The 15,846-nt window shown below is 42.2% G+C and overlaps 1 protein-coding gene across 1 annotated transcript in view; it reads left to right on the forward strand.

Moving 5' to 3' along the window:
• Positions 1–2,570: 2,570 nt before the first annotated feature.
• Positions 2,571–15,846, forward strand: part of LOC136364615 (cytosolic carboxypeptidase 6-like) — a 118,119-nt gene continuing 104,843 nt past the window's right edge. Inside the window, exon 1 of the mRNA XM_066324564.1 lies at positions 2,571–2,750. Within this exon, the coding sequence (XP_066180661.1) occupies positions 2,571–2,750 (180 nt within the window). The remainder of the gene's footprint in view (positions 2,751–15,846) is intronic.

The raw sequence follows: 15,846 nt of genomic DNA on the forward strand, positions 1-15,846 counted from the left end.
CTATTTCATTTTAATATTTGCTGCTGTTTACCCATGATTTCCATTACATCCTCCTCCTAAATTGCCTGTAGCTCTTGGAAACATGTTGGTAGGTGCCTTACTGAATAACAGTTGTGAGCAATTCCTTTGATCCTTTCAGTTATATATCAAAGCAAGCATTTGAGCTATATGGACAAATTAAATGATGCACTACTCCAAGACACAAAGAACTGCAGACTTGCTAAGCACTGGTGGCTGTCAAGCACAGTCACTGGGTGGTGTTGGATGAGAGTCACAGTTGTTAATGAGGGCTTAAGCCTGGCCAAGGGTGAATCCAGGTAAAATCTGAATGACCACTCAAACATTCGGATGCATGTTCAGAAGAAATTCTAGTTAGTTGTGCTTTTTGTATTGGTAAGACTGTAAATCTGGGCTTCACAGGTTTGGAAAACTTTGGTAAGGGTCATGATGTAGGAAAGAATGGGGATCACACTAAGATATTCTTGAGATGCCTTTTTATCCAACCCACTTAGCATGCAATGGGCTCTGGCTTTGCATTCATCATGTAACCATATTATTGAACCTTAACAGCCTCTTTGATTTGTGAATTCCAGCTTTCCAACAAATCCACTTAATGTGTGGAGCTTAAATCTATGGTTCATGGGTAGACTGGAGCAAAAGGGTCACATCAGCCACGTTTTGAATACCATGTGGGTAAATCAATCAAGTATTATCACATCAGACCAGCCACATCTATTATCTTGCAGAGATGAGTTCAGCAAAGTGCCAGTTATGCTCTGTGGACAGTTATGTTTATACAGCCATCAGCAGCTGCTGCTTCCCATTTCCATAGCTTAAATGGAAGGCAGACTCCTGAAACTAAAGGACACATTTTATTACTATTGGCGCTGCCTTTTTCTTGTACAGTGAGGTCAGAGTAAGGAAAATGTTGAGAATGATTTTTAGTGAAGGGGATAAAACCTTGATAAAGGGAAGGGGGTTGCACAGGAGTGGAGCATCTGTTTGCACAGAGACATTGTGGCATTAGCAGGGCAGGCTGGAGGGTGGGTGTGCCAGGATGTTTCACCTCCTTGTGTGTGTGTCTCACTAGCCCCAACCTCATAACTTGGCATTTGTCTTGAATCCTGATATTGTTTTGGTCATGCAGAGGAAGGGAAGACCATGTGCCATAAAGAACTGATCATTTTTCTGTCTGTGTGAATCAGTCAAAGGCATGTGTTGGATACATAGACCACTGGAGCCAGGAATCCCCTCCTGGCTAAGCACCTCTGTTTCCTCAGGATATATTGTTGAAAAAATTGCTGGCGGTTTCCAGTAAGACCAAATGTATTGAGCTCTGTGTATTTTCCGGAAAATAGTGTCAGTCTGAGTTGTGGGTACACATCGCTTTCTGAAAGTCAACCCCATCTCCAGCCTAAATCACCACAATCACAATAGGGAAACACAGATAATTGTGAGTCACCTGGGCTGGCTTTTGGGTAGATTTGTCATTTCTATACCAACGTGGAAGACAGAGACAGGAACACTCTGTTAGATTAGCCAGTCCACCCCCACAGCCAGCCAAGTTGTTTCTTACCCTACTGTGTTTCTTTAAAAAAAAAAAAAAAAAAAAAAAAAACAACCAAACCAATTTGCTCTGTTCTAACAGCATTTTCTGTACTCTCATGAAGAAACCTACCATCATATTGAAGTTGCATTTACTCAAATATTCAATGGTCACAACGGTACAATTCTGTGCAGCATGCACAATGCTTTGTACCACAAATACATAAATGAAAATGGCCATGTTAAAAATATTAGGAGAGTTCTGGTCTTAAATTTTTTTTCCTCTTTGTAAAGCCTTTGCCATACATACTTTAGTTTTTACTTAAATAAATTCTCTGTGTGATATTCTGCTTAAGCACAGTGTAAGGATTTGTTCTGGGAGTGTATAACAACAGAAAAATGTATCTTTGCATAAAATATCCACGTATAGAAAAATGGTTTTTATTTTTTTCCTGAAAAACCACTTGCTATTTGCTTTGATATAGCCATTTTTTATCTGGAAAAGCTCAGTGTGAGATCAGTGTGACCCTGAGTGCCATGAAAACCCGGTGATATTACAGCCAGTGGCTTGGGTTTATGGATGTATAGACCTCTACCCTGTTTCTTGGGATCTCAGTTTTCTCCCATCACAGCTGAGATACTGAAGGATATTCCATGGTTTCTTTTCTGCAATGTAGAAGCTCAGCAATCTGTCCCTTTCTCATGTCACAGATCCACAGCGGTAGAGAATAAGTAGGGGTTCCACTTGAAATTAATCTCTTTTTCATCAAATCTTCTCAGAATGTTCACAATTCTGGGAGGCTCTTTGATGAAAGGAATGGAAAAGGACGATGGTTCTCAGGTTTCAGGAAGGAGTTTAGCAGGGAAAAGTAAAGCTGGCAGCAGAGATTTGCAAGTCAAAGAAACCATTAGAGTCCAGTTGGGCTGATGACCTGCGATGGAATTTGTCAGCACTTCCATTCCACCTTCTCTGCTTTCCTGGGAATAAACAACACTCCAGCAGACAAATCCCACCTCTTGGATCAATGTTGGCAAGTGGGGTTTACTGCATCCACAGAGATAGAAGGAATGGGAGTAGTATGAAAGCCTCTGGTATTCAAGGTGAGGAAAGAGAGGTGGCTCAAGCCCAGACGTGCCTCTGGCTGGGGAACCTTTTCTACCTTATCTTGGATATCAGCGTCCTTGTGCTGCTGGTAGCACTGCGGGTATGTAATGGGGGACAAGGAGCAGCTGCCATGTGGTGAGGGGCTGAGATCTGCTTTCTGCAGCTTTTGCGTGGGAACCACCTGCATTTTTTATCTATTTTTCTGATCGTGGGCTTTTCATCCAGCAGCACTCAAGGAGTATGTGTGAGGATGTTGTTACTCCTTGAGATTTCTTGGACAGGGTCTGTGACTCTTTCCTCAGTGCCTCCTCAAGTCACTTCTGACTATCCTGGAGAGGTAAAGCTCAAAAATAACATCCTTCCTGCCCTTCCCCAACAGCAGAAAGCTGAGGAAAATTGAGGTTGGAGTCTAGACCCAGACTCCTTGCTCAGACCCTTGTATGCTGAACAGAAATAGAAGATATTTCTCAATTATTTCCCGAGCTGTGCACACGTCCTTCATGCAGGTGGTTTCTCTACTTGCACTGAGGAGGCACCTGCAATGTTCAGCCCCCCCAAGCCACAGAAAAGGCTAACTGTTCCTTTAAAACATCTGTACAGTTACTTTCTTTTTCCCTTGATCCTGCTTCTTGCTGCCATCTTCCTAACAAGGGAGTTGTTACCCAAAGACTTGTTATCCCTCTCTCTGCTGATGACTTGCTTGACAGCTCTGTCTGTATGTAAATTAACTTTTTTTTTTCTTTCTTTATTTTTTATCCAGAGGCATCTTGGTTTTGGCAGTCTCATCAAAAAAGCATATTCTGTTTTAAATTACCCCCGGTTCTCTAAAATGCCTCCCACACCACACTTAAAAATCATTCTTTCTTCTTCTGATTGGGAATTTCAGCAACACTTAAGTCTTAAAATAAATGGCTTGTTTGTGGTTGAATGCTTCCCTCATGCAACACCTTTTGTTATTAATATCTGCACATCTGTTTGTTTAATTATTTGATCTCCTGCATGAAACCAGAAGTCATAATTTTTTTAGAAGCTGGTGCAAGCTGATCAAAGAAAATCTTCTCATTTGGGGTCACAGCAGCTTTCATTCCTTTGCCTTTTGGGCACTGTTCCAATGTCAGTCACTTATCATAAATAATCAGTTTCATCAGGTTGCTGCAGAGATTCAGCCCATTGCAGAGGGTAAATCTGGCCTTAACTCCAGGCTGAAAGTGGCCTTTCAAAACTAATTTGGGGATTTACAAAACGACAGACAGGCTCTCCTCACTCGCTGAGTTGTTGCTGCTTGTTGTTGCTGGTTGGGTGTTTTTTTTTAATTGCCTAGTTAATATAATCTGACATACTTCTAATGGCCCGCTGGTGAGTTCAATAGGGTAGTGGTTTTCATCAGGTGCTGGTAATAGGGTAAAGGAGCTTGCTTTAAAACCTGTTAAGGATGCAGCAATCTTTTTTAAAAGCTCACTGTTAGCAGCTCTTCTGGAGCCTGTGCTAAAGGATATTAATGTCAGGAGCTGCTTTGCTACCAAAGGCTCCAGCTGAGTCCTGCCTGCTCTTGTAAGCAGGGAGCAGCCAGACCTTCTGACAAGTTCTAAGCTGGGGGTTTGGAATGTAGAATTTCCCACTCTACATGGGGCAGAATAAACTGGGTTCCAGAGGAAATGCCCCACAGAGTGTTGTAGAAACACTGAAAGGGTTTAGTGTGTGAACACCAGCTCCCACCCTGAGAGCAAGGATGGATGGATGGATGGATATCTGAGGGAGGAGGATTTTCAGGGAAGAAAATCTCCAGCTGTAGAGTGTGTGCCTGAGGTGAGAGAGCCAGTAGGTTGTATGGCTGAAAGGACAGGTAGGAACTAATCACATGTACTCTGTTCTCTTGAGCCTGAGCCCATTCTGATGACCATGACAATTAGGGTATTGAAAAGTTGCTTCTCCTGTTGGAGAACTATTTAAAAACTGTTGCAAAGAAATGACCATTTTTAAATTCCCCAAATACCCCCAGCAGCTACTCTTGGCTTTATTTGTGATCAAGGAAGAGCCTGTAATGATGAGTAAGAAGTATACAGTCCTAGTGAAAAAGAAGGGTCTTCTTAAGCCATGATTTCTTGTAGAAATATATTGCTTCTTTCAAAATGTTAGACAGACTGCTAGACCTGGGGTGGTTTCCCACATGTGCACAATTTTAATTTCCTGTTCTGCATTTTGCCTCAATTCTTACAGTGGTTTTGCTTAAGAAATTTAAGCATTCATTGAAATTTCTTCTGCTTGACACTCCTGTTTTGGAGTGAAAACCTGCAATAATTCTGCCTTTCCCTACGCCGTGAACTTGCCTTCTCACATACCTGAAGGGAGGCAAACATCACAAGCTGTCAGCCCTTCTTTGCCTTTGCACATAGGGATGGATCAAAGCTGTGGGTTTATTTAGTTTCAAAATACATAGTTTGGCTGCAGACTGGTTCATGGACTTTGAAGCACACGCTCACTTCTAATTGCTCTCCATCTTTATTGAAGTGGTCAGCATTTTTTCAACAGAGTCTTTGATTTTCATGGTTTCTTGGCACCAGTATTAATAAGTGAACCACCATGAGTGCCCTGACCCGTGCCATGCATTTTTTCTGTGGTCTCTACATTTTCTTCCTGAGGGACATCATGAGATAAGGGCCCCACAGCGTGAGGTGTGATGTGGAGCTTAGCCCTCTGTATTTTTATTGCAGATGGCCTACACATACTGCGCATGAAGTTTTACCCACATAACAGCCTTGGGGGCAAAAGAAAAAAAGGAAATAGCTAGAACTCTAGTTTCCAAATGGTAAAAGGAACAAGGACATTTGAACTGGCTGTTTCAGAAATTGTTCTGCATGGGTGTGGTGCTGTGTCCACCAGTCCCCCTGCTGTCACAGCACCAGGTCTGCTGTGAAGGGCACCAGAGTGATGTTTTCATTTTGCCAGGAGGCAGTAGGAAAGATGCTTGTGCACACAGTGAGCTTTAGGACTGTCCAGTCTGTCCTGGGACAGCTGAGATCCAAGAACAAAGACACCAATTTTCCTCCATGTTGAGAAGGCATCTCTTTCCTCTTCTATTTTGTACCGAGGCGGGGAAGCCTTGCTCGTGCCCTCGTATCCCATCGCTATCCCTTTTATTTTCTTTGTGATCACCGCTGGAAATTTTGCCCGATTAGAAGAAACTTTTACCTCTATTAAGCCCCCGAATCTCCATCAAGCATCTGATAGACTGGGCCCTAACGGCAGCCGCTTTACTTCTTTTCAGGCCCCATCCATCAGGCTGACAGTGACTGCCGATGGGCCAGTCATATTGTCTATATTTCATACACAAACATCAGGCCTGCTGACAGCACTTTGCACACTCGGAAATTGCTTTTGCTGTGAGCTGAATTTCAACTAGAGCTTTTTTGCTGGCTCCATCTCTCAGTGTTTATGACCCTCAGGAGCAGAGGAACTGCTGTGAATAGATAATGCTGAAAGCACTCTTGTAGCACAGAAGGTTTCATGTCTGAAGTATTTAATGTTTACAGCAAATTTGGTGTTTGTTAATTTGCATTTTTATTCTTTCCTTAAAGAACTGTCACCTTATTCTTCCGCCTGTCCTTTGCACAGATGTGTGGCAATTTGTGCTGGGGGAGCAGCGCTGACGGTGTGGGGGGAGAGAGGAGAGGAGGTGTTAAGGCGTTGGAAGAAGGGTGGGGAGAGTTACAAAATGCTCCGTGGCTTCGGCAGCAATCCTGATTAATGCTGCTTCAGAGGATGGGGAAGGAAGGGCTTCCAAGCTGCGTGGAGTTACCCCTTTGCTCTACACTGAAATAACTTTGACAGACTACTTATCATCAGCTTAAAAATCACATTAGCATACAGGAAAAAGACTAACCTGGAATGAATGCTATCTGCTGGTCCTTTCAGAGAACAGGCAAATTATTTTCATTACTAGAAGGACAGATCCCTGCTAATAAAAACACCCCTCCCAGTGGGTGAACTGTTCTTCTTGTGGGAATAGAAGTAGTTCTGCTGGAGCCCAATCATTGTGTTTGCACAGTTACATGGTTTTGCACTTGGGCTGGTGCACAGGGGACTGTGGGTGTTAGTGGGCAGCCCTGAGTCTTTATCTATATCCACTGCAAATGTTCTCACAGGAAGAAATGTGTTTATGCTCACCTCTGTGTTTGATCCAGCTATCCTTGAGAAAGTGTGTGCTGGGAGTCACTCAGGAGCAGACGAGGAGGAAATAAAGATGGCTCTTTAGAAAGTTGTGCAGCAGTTTCAGATGAACTATGGAGGTCACATAGATTAACCTACCCCTACCAAAAGTTCCCCAGGCAATCAGTGCTCTGCCTGGCCAGGCAGTTTTATAAGGACTGTAAAGAATGTACAGAGACATATCCCTGTAAAACCAGCTCTTACCTGGAAGCTCAATGAGCCATCAAATTCAGGAGAAGAGCAACCATTTCTTGGGAAAATGTAATGTTAAGTGTCTCAAAATTAAACTCCAAGCCAGTATATTTTGGTGTGCAGCTAGGGTAACCTATGTTCAAATAACATTAAGGATAAATTGTCAGAGTAAAAACCTCACATTAAAAGGGAAAAAAAAAAAAAAAAAAAAAAAAAAAGCCATCCAGCCCTCAGACTTTCCCCAGTATCAGCTTATTATATATAGTTGAAACAGAAAGATTTTTGAAGTGTTACTTCTTTCAGTTGTTCTAATGTTTTGTTGTTTCTTTTTCCTTTGGTTATTTTTCCCAGCCTGGAGAGAGCTGGAGATTTGACTGGCTAGTTTGCATACGTGCAATAGATTTTATTGTCATGCTTTAGCTCAGTGATCTTCTGTTTGGGTTGCAAACTATAAAGGGTAACATTTAATCTCAGTGTTCCTTTTTACCAGGCCTGAATGACATTTGTGTTAGTGATTTTTTGGGAGCATTTTTTTTCTCCTACCCTTTTACATTTTGATTTTTAAATGGAAACTGAATGTTGTGCCTCTAGCTTCCTGACAGGGTTAAAGAATGACACTTCTATTTCAAAAATAATTTGACCATCTGAAAACTGATTTTCAAGAGACAGTATTTTATTGATGATATGCTGTATGACCTTTTGCATCATTATTGTTGAGATACAAGAATAGAAGGAGAATTTCCTGCATTGATTGAGCCTTAAGTATGAAATATTAAATACAAAGTAGGGGTAATTTCTTAAGTAAACAGCACCTTTTCAAATAACATTTTTCTGGATGTTCCTTTCACCAATAATTCTTCCACCCTGGAGCACAAGAAAAGGTGCGTGTAATGGCAGGCTATATATGTTACAGCAGTTCCTGTTCTGATCAGCATCCCATTGAATTTGCACTACTGTGCACTATGGAAAAGCGTTTTCCACGAGGAGGTGGAGATTTATGGAGATTAGACAAACGGGTTTCTGCAATGCCCATTATATGAGCGAGAGCTGAGGGGAGTTGGGTGATTTGCTGAAGGTCAAATGCCAAGCCCATGTCAGAACAGAGAAATCAATGGACATGTCATTTTCATGAGATGGAAGCTTCTGCCCCTTTTGTTTCTGCTGGCTTGGGAACAGTGGAGGCAGGGCCTCCTGAAGTATTCCCTGTAGCAGAAGTATTAGGAAACAACAATCTTCAGTGTGTGATAAATGAGCACAGTGACTTGGGACCCAAACAGAGAAATCCAAAAAAATATCAAGCACTGGGAGCTATGTTCCCAGGCAGCTGACACTGCATCCTTATATTCAGTCAAGTGGAATGGAGCCAAAATTATGCCTTCGTGTTGGAATACTTCTTTATATCTCTGCCCCAAATGGAAGGAAGCAAGGTTCCCAAAGAAAAGTGCAGCAAATAGCAAGGTTGTCAAATAGTTGCCCTGAAAACCAGCTTCTTTCTGCTTTCTTTGCTTGCACTGATCAGTGTAGAAGCTGGACTTGACTATGAAGGCTTTCTATCTCCCCTAATCTAAATAGTTATCCAGAAGAAGTAGAAGAGAAAGAGATGGGTGACCTCCCACCTCCATGACATTTTTGTAGTTACAAACCTCCGCCTTCACTCTGCTTGGAAACAGGGTTTAAGAAGGAAGAGGTTTCAGTTCAGCACCTGGAGCCTCTCCCCACCCCTCCTAAACAAGAGCAGCAGCAGAATGGACAGAAATCAAAAGTACAGGTTGGCTTTTCCTCACATCCTGTGTGACCTTGGGCAGGTTGTTTTCCCCCTGGGCTTTGCTTGCTAGGCTGCAGTGTGACCCTGCCCACTGAGTCAATTGGTGAAGGGTTTTAAGACCAGCTAGAAAGTGCCAGAGGGAGCACAGGCACGTTGAACAGCAGCCACAGGTGGCTGTGGTGCTGACTGAGCCTCGTCCCGCTGGGAACACGGTGGTGGTGGCTTGTGGCACATGGAACAGCACACTGATAGATTGGGAACCTGTGATGGGAGTGTCCCTGTGACTGCACTCTAGGAGATCTGACAGCACTCCTGAGCTTTCTCTAGCTGCAGTGTGAAGGAAGAGGAGGGATGGACAGTGATCATACCATGTAAGTTGTGATGGGCCTGCCTGAGGAAGACAGGGATGCAACCACTTCTCTCTCGGATAAATCTGCACACAGCTGGTAGAACACAAGTGTTTGTGAAGCAGCAAAACAAGGGCTCGACAATGGGTTTTATCAACTTCCAAGTTCCTCAGAGAGCAATAGGTGACTTTTGGGGGTCATGGGGACTTTCAGATGTGGCTTTCTACCACACTAGGAAGCATGGTAGTCAAAGGCAATAGAATATCCTCCTGATCCTCTTTGATGTAGAGGATGTGTGGCAGGTTCCACCTTGGCAGGGAATCTCATTAGCCGTTGCTGGGAGGAAGCAACACAGTTAAGAAGCTACTCAAGCTGCCTCTTTTCCCTCTCATCATGTTAGCCATTGGGAGGCAATTTTCTTTTGTTGTTTTATGATCCTTAGAGATGAGTCGATGATCACAGCTTTGTTTTCTGAGTAAGAAGAAAAAAAAAAGGGTTTGAGAGGTGTGTTGTTCCCCCTTCCTCCTCCCCCTCCTTTCCTGGTGTTTGAAAACTATTTTCCCAGGCCCTGTTTTGATAATACCAATATCTATAATATTTGTCTGAAATACTGTGACACCCCAAACAAGCTGTGTTCTGTTTATGAACACTGGAACTTCATGGCTTCTCTTCTGCTTCAAACATTTTTGTTTATACAGTTTAACATTAAAAATAACATTTTAAATCTCCTGAGAAAACTTCAGTGATGCTTTTTATGTCATACACTGCAACGCTTCCATTTTAATTGAATCATTCCTAATCAGTTGAGTTTGCTTAGCAAATACATGTGGGAGACTTTTTTTTTCCCATGGATAAAATAAGACTTTATTTCCATGTCAAGGGGGTTAAGTAAATTTTGCCACGTCATTATTAGTCTTTATATTTTCTTGATGATTCTACAACATATGAAAATAAGTTGGTTATGGAAGGGAGATCTTAAAGGTGTGCAGTTTGCACTTTTTTCCCCTGGAGCATTCCTCATTATTGATATGTTCATACAGTTAAGATTTACATCATTGATTAGTGTGATTTAGAGTGTCATGGCTTCGCATTCTTTCAGCCTTTTCAGCAAAGCAAGCAATTTAAAGTCGTTGCACGCGATACAAGATTTCAAAGCAGCAATTCAGCTGCAGCGTTATGTTTGATCCAGTGTTTACTGCTGTAACAACTGGCAGTTTATAAACTTAGAGATTAAAATGATGAGAGATCTAGAAATTCCTATAAACCCTAATGAAGAAGTAGTGTGTGAACACCCGTGATTGTTTTGTGCAGATTTTTCCAGCATGCTCAGGTATTGGGGTGTGTTCACTGATGTGTGCCCAGCCCATAAAGTGCAGACCAGTTATCCAAGGAGAGTTCAGAGTTGGAGGGTTTGTTCCTGTCTGTCTCACAGATAATTTTATGCAATCTGAGTATCTGCCTATCTGCAGTACATCTCTGCTCAAAGTGTGAAAGTGAACTGCAGTTTTTATTTCCTCCAAGCCAGATAGTTATTTAGATTATCACTGGGTGTCGTGTTGTGTCGGGCTTAACAGTGCCACAAAACATCACTGTCAGAAACAGGACACTGCAGTGGATGGACTTTAGGTCAGACTGTGTCAAGCAGTCTTTAAATCCCTAACCATGTCCATGCTGTTCAGGAACTGGAATGGACCTTTTTGATTCTGCCACTGGACTCAGATCTTTCATAGCCCCAAATTGTCATAGTCAAAGTTTTTAAAGTTTGTCTCAGCTGGTGCTGTTTCCCTGGCTTATCAGATATTACATTACTGCTGTTCCCAGAGAACTAAAATTTCCCCAGGTCCTTCCATGCAGCCTATCCATAACATACCTGTTGACATGAAAACAGAAGTTTTAAAAAATGTAATTCATAAGAGAAGTCTAATTATTTGTGACATTTCATCCATCATGTCCTAAGCTTCTCCAGAGGAAAGTAGTAACATTCCGTCTCTTTGACAGCAAACAACACACTGACGAACTGAAAAATGTTCTGCTATATTTCAAACTGTAGTAAACTGAGTAAAGAGCAAGTACAAAATAAATAGCAAGAGTAAAGAGCAGGAACCCACATAAGTAGGGGGCAGAAGCTTGGCGAGCCTTCTAAAACATTCCTCTCGGGTTAAAATACAAAACAATCCTTCAAAAATAACCAGAACATTTCAGGGTAAGCTATAGCAGTGCCACTGAGCCCAGTCTGCATTGACTTTCCTGACCGCTCCTGGGAGGACATGCCTTAGGAGCTGTGGCAGCACAGTGCAGGTCATGGAGACCTGCAGCTCCTGAGAGAAGACAGCTTGACACAGGTTTTTAGGACATCCCCCAACTCCCCACCTCCAGCCTTCCAGGACTGCAAAAGGAGAGCTTCTGTTATCTAAAGGGAAGAGGAAGTCTAGGAAGCCTGGGCCCCTAAGTGTTTTATTTTGAAGATGATGCCTAAGCTCCTGAAGCACTTCTGTCAGGTCATGCCCAAACTGACTGTGCCTCAGAAGGCTCTCTGTGGGACATGCCAAGTTTCCCACACTGGCCTGCTTTCTCTCTCCCCCATCAGGCTTTGATCAAGTTTTGGTGACCATCTGATCCTGGATGACCCATCTCGTTCTTCATGGCTCCTGCAGTCTTGCTTTCACATCTAAATGTCTCTGCTCCAGAACCTGCAGTTCTCTCCTGCCTCAGCAGAAAGAGAATCCTCTGTCAGTAACCCAGGCTTCTACATATTTGGATATTAACTCAGGCTTTTTTCCTGGGAACTCAGAGATTTCATGTCTGTGAAACACGCAGGTTCCACCCACTGATGGAGTGAGAAGGTCTTCTGTGCTGGCACATCCAGCTCCTCAGCTGGGTTCCAAACTCTTATTGGTATCTTCTTGGCAGATCTCATGTTCTTTGTCATTTAAACAAAGCACCGTGCAACATCCCAAAGTAGGATATCAATCGAATCTTCCATCTGAGAAGTCTAACAATGAATAATAATGAGTTGGAGATTTTGGATGTTCTTTATGTTTTGATCTTTTATTTTGGAAGAAATCCTTGCATGTAGAAACTCCAGCACAGTACTTCTTTTAACTCTGAAAGGCTGAGATTGTTCTTTAAGGAATAGACAAGTTCATGCAGCCATTCCTAGTCTTTCACAGGGTTGAGGCCCTTTCATTTCCATTCTTTTTCTTCTTTTTCCTTTTCTGTTATGCACACACACACACACACACACACACACACAAACTCAGGAGTACATCATGAGCCGAGCTGTATTTTCTGTTTATTGCCACCAGGTTAATAACAGTAATGGTGCGAGGAGAAAATGAAGTGTTATGTAAAATCCTGCATTGCAGATTTCGGTGCTGATGCAAAGAGCTCAATAAAGTGTAACACTTTAATCATGGAGATAAAAATCACATAGCAGCTTCACAGTCTTCCAAGATGCAGAGCCTTAAGACAAAATAGAAGCAGGAGAGAAAGAGAAACTGACAATATTATTGAGTCCCAGAAAACTTAGGCAAGAAAAAAAAGCCCACTTTCTTTCCCTTTGATGCTTTGATTCAGTCTTTATATCACAAGATAAAAAACTGAAAAATGTGTGCATATTAATTTCCTGGTATTAAGAGAGTAAAATGCCACAGCTTTATACACAACCCAATCTCATTTACTGGAACCTGGAGAGCCCTTGAAAACAAAGCAAAAAATGCCCTCACCACAAAGAACAAAACCTATTAACGAGAATAAAAAAAAAAATAAAAGGGAAAAAAGTAAAAGAGAAAAAAACCCAACACTCAGAACATGGCATGATGATATGTATTGTTTTTTCCAGGTAGGTCAGCAGCCCAGCACAGTTTTGGCTATGGTGGTTTGAGTATGAAACCATCATGGTGGCACAGAAGAGGAATCAGGCTTGGATAGTGCTTGGCTTCTCTTCACTGTTACTGTCCTTTATGTCTCTGCTTCCCACCTGCAGATTAAGATTGTAATATTGTCAAATTACTACACATAAAGATGTAGGTTGTTGGCTTGTGGGGTTATTTTGGAGTGGAGGAAAAGGAAGAGTTATATGGAGAAGAATTTCTCGTGTGCAGAAAAATTTGGGGAGGTAAAGACATGGAGTGCTCTGCTAAAAAGTTGGGACAGTGCTAAGGACTGTGTACCTTCAGACTGGACCACTTTCCATGAGGGACCTGGCTACAGTAGTGTGCTGAGCTTATTCTACTTTGAATAATATTTCTAAAAGTCCTTTTCCCCACAAATTGGTTATTGAAAAGAATACAGGAATATTTTTTGTTGCAAAAAACACAAAAAATTTGGGAATACCAAGTTTAAATAAAAGTGCTTCAGGTAACTCAGAGAAGTGTCAGGTAGACCCAGTGTCCACCTAACAACCCTAGAAGATGCTTCTTCACAGCAGAAAAGCCATTCCAGAGAAGTTCTGCATTCAGCATGAGATGTAATTCAGCTTTAGTTGGTGCCTGGCCCTTTGGGATCCGTTGCCACATCTTGGAGGAGCACAGCAGCTGGATGAGTCCTGTCCAGCCCTCAGCAGGATGAGCAGGAGGAAGGGGTCAGTATTTTACCTTTATTGGGCCTGTTCTGTCCCAAAGCTCACACGTCTGCAGCCAGTTTGCACTGTTTCAGTATATTACACAGCTCTTCCCTTGGGTAAGGTTCAAGGTTAATTCAAGGGCATACTCATTCTTGCTAGGGCTTGAAGGTAACCCAGAAGGTTTCATGTTTCCACCAGCTGTGATAACCATGCGCCAAGTTTAGGAGCACTGATTGAAAAACTACAGAGGCAGAGTCAGGAGTATGTTTTAGTGGCCTTTTGGTATCTGATAAACTCTGTCATCACTGCTTACCTCTGATATGCACATCCTAAAGACTGCCTGATTACATGGCTGTCTTTAGCCAGGGAACATGAAAGCTGACATTTCATATTGCTTTGTTTCCTGTCGTCCAGCTGAGTTCACTTGTGTGGAATTAACAGATGTCAGGTTTGGACGTTGTGGGCATGGATGCCACAAGAAATGTGTAAATAAACCAACCCTTGTGTAGTATTGTTAGAATAGGTCATGGTAGGAAATGGCAAAGACAAGGGAATGTTTCATTGGATCCTGTGATATTTTCAGGAGGACTCAGGTTTGAATTCAAGCCGATATCACTTGGAGGCTGAAATCTTATCCTAAGGGTTGCCTGAAGTAAAAGTCTCCTGCTTTTGTGCTGTGATAAGTCTGTGTCCAGAAACAGCATTGCAGCAGCTGTAGTAATGGCATTGTGATCTCAGCACAAATTTAATGGTCTGCTTCGTATTTGGGGTGAAGGATGCTGGTCCACAGTAGTGGAGAGGTGTGTTTGGGAAAGGAGGCATTGCTCATCTATTTCTTGTGCAGACTCCTCACACTATTTGGATTAGTACCACGTGGATACCAGTCAAGTCAGTGCTCCAGAGACAACCAGATACTCCCAGATGCTCCTGGTTGTTTGAGGAGAAAACTGAGACACAGTTCTTAATATGTTGTGATTTCTGTCCTGCTGCTTCACTTAAACTCCTTTTAATCTCAGGATAAGGCTTAAATTCAGAATTGATTGCTTTAACATATTCCATTCTCTTGTACTTTTTTCTTAATGCTTTTAAGTTGGGATCTGCTAGAAAACCTGGCAGCATTTGTTGCTTAAACAATGGATTCTTGTGCAGTTTGTGAGAATAACAGAAAGGGGAATTCTCCAAAGACAGAGGGACCAATGAGATGATGGGTGAACATCAGAATGCATGTCCCAGTAGCAATGTGATTGGGGTAGCTTCTGGTCCTGGGAGTCCAGAAACTCTGTTTGCAACTTTAAAAAGAGTGAGTCAGTAATTTCCTAGTGCTGGGTACAGAGAGATAGTGCATTTGCCTCCCAGGCATTTAGATTTTGTGTCTGTGCCTTTTCCAGTTATTACTGTTCCTGGGGTTTTTTTGGTTTTTTGGGTTTTTTTGTTTTGTTTTGTTTTGTTTTTTTCTCTTTTTTTGGAGGGTGGAGGAAGGGAAGGGGAGATATGGTTTGGGAGGTTTTTTGGGAGGGGAGGCTGGAGTTGGGTTTTTTTTTATTGATGGGGTTCTATACATGCATTTCACTCAGTATAAGACATGAGAAACTGTTAAAAGCTTTTAAAATCAGATGCTACAGTGGGCTGGTTGTGGTTAACCCTTGTTTTAAAAAACGTGAGGTTAGCATTTTGCCTATGTGTCCCTTCAGCACTGTGCATCAGCTCTATAGCTCTATATTAGCAAAAGCCAGAGAGGAGAAATCCAGCCCAGAACTGAATGAGCTGCTGCTGCACCTTTCCATGGACTAAGATGGCATTGTCTGAGCACGTTGCTTGTACTTGTACTTGTTTGATAGACTCCCTGCTTAAAATCAGTAATTATATTCCTGGCCAGGCAGTAAACAAGAATAAAGAAAAGGAAAAAAAATTAAAGGAAGGTAATTGGTAGCAAGCTTAAGGGTCATCACAGTATTTGCGTCCACTTTGATATTTTACAATGGCTTTAATGCCATGCAATTATGGACTTGTTTTAAGTCTTCTCATTTTCTCTAACAAGCAGACCACCTCCCATTTTAAACATCTGCAGTAGTTCTGGCAATAAAGCCAGGGCTATTGTAGCACTGCAATCTCTAAAATTGTG

This window comes from Sylvia atricapilla, chromosome 9 (assembly GCF_009819655.1).
Source record: "Sylvia atricapilla isolate bSylAtr1 chromosome 9, bSylAtr1.pri, whole genome shotgun sequence".
Taxonomy (NCBI): Eukaryota; Metazoa; Chordata; class Aves; order Passeriformes; family Sylviidae; genus Sylvia; species Sylvia atricapilla.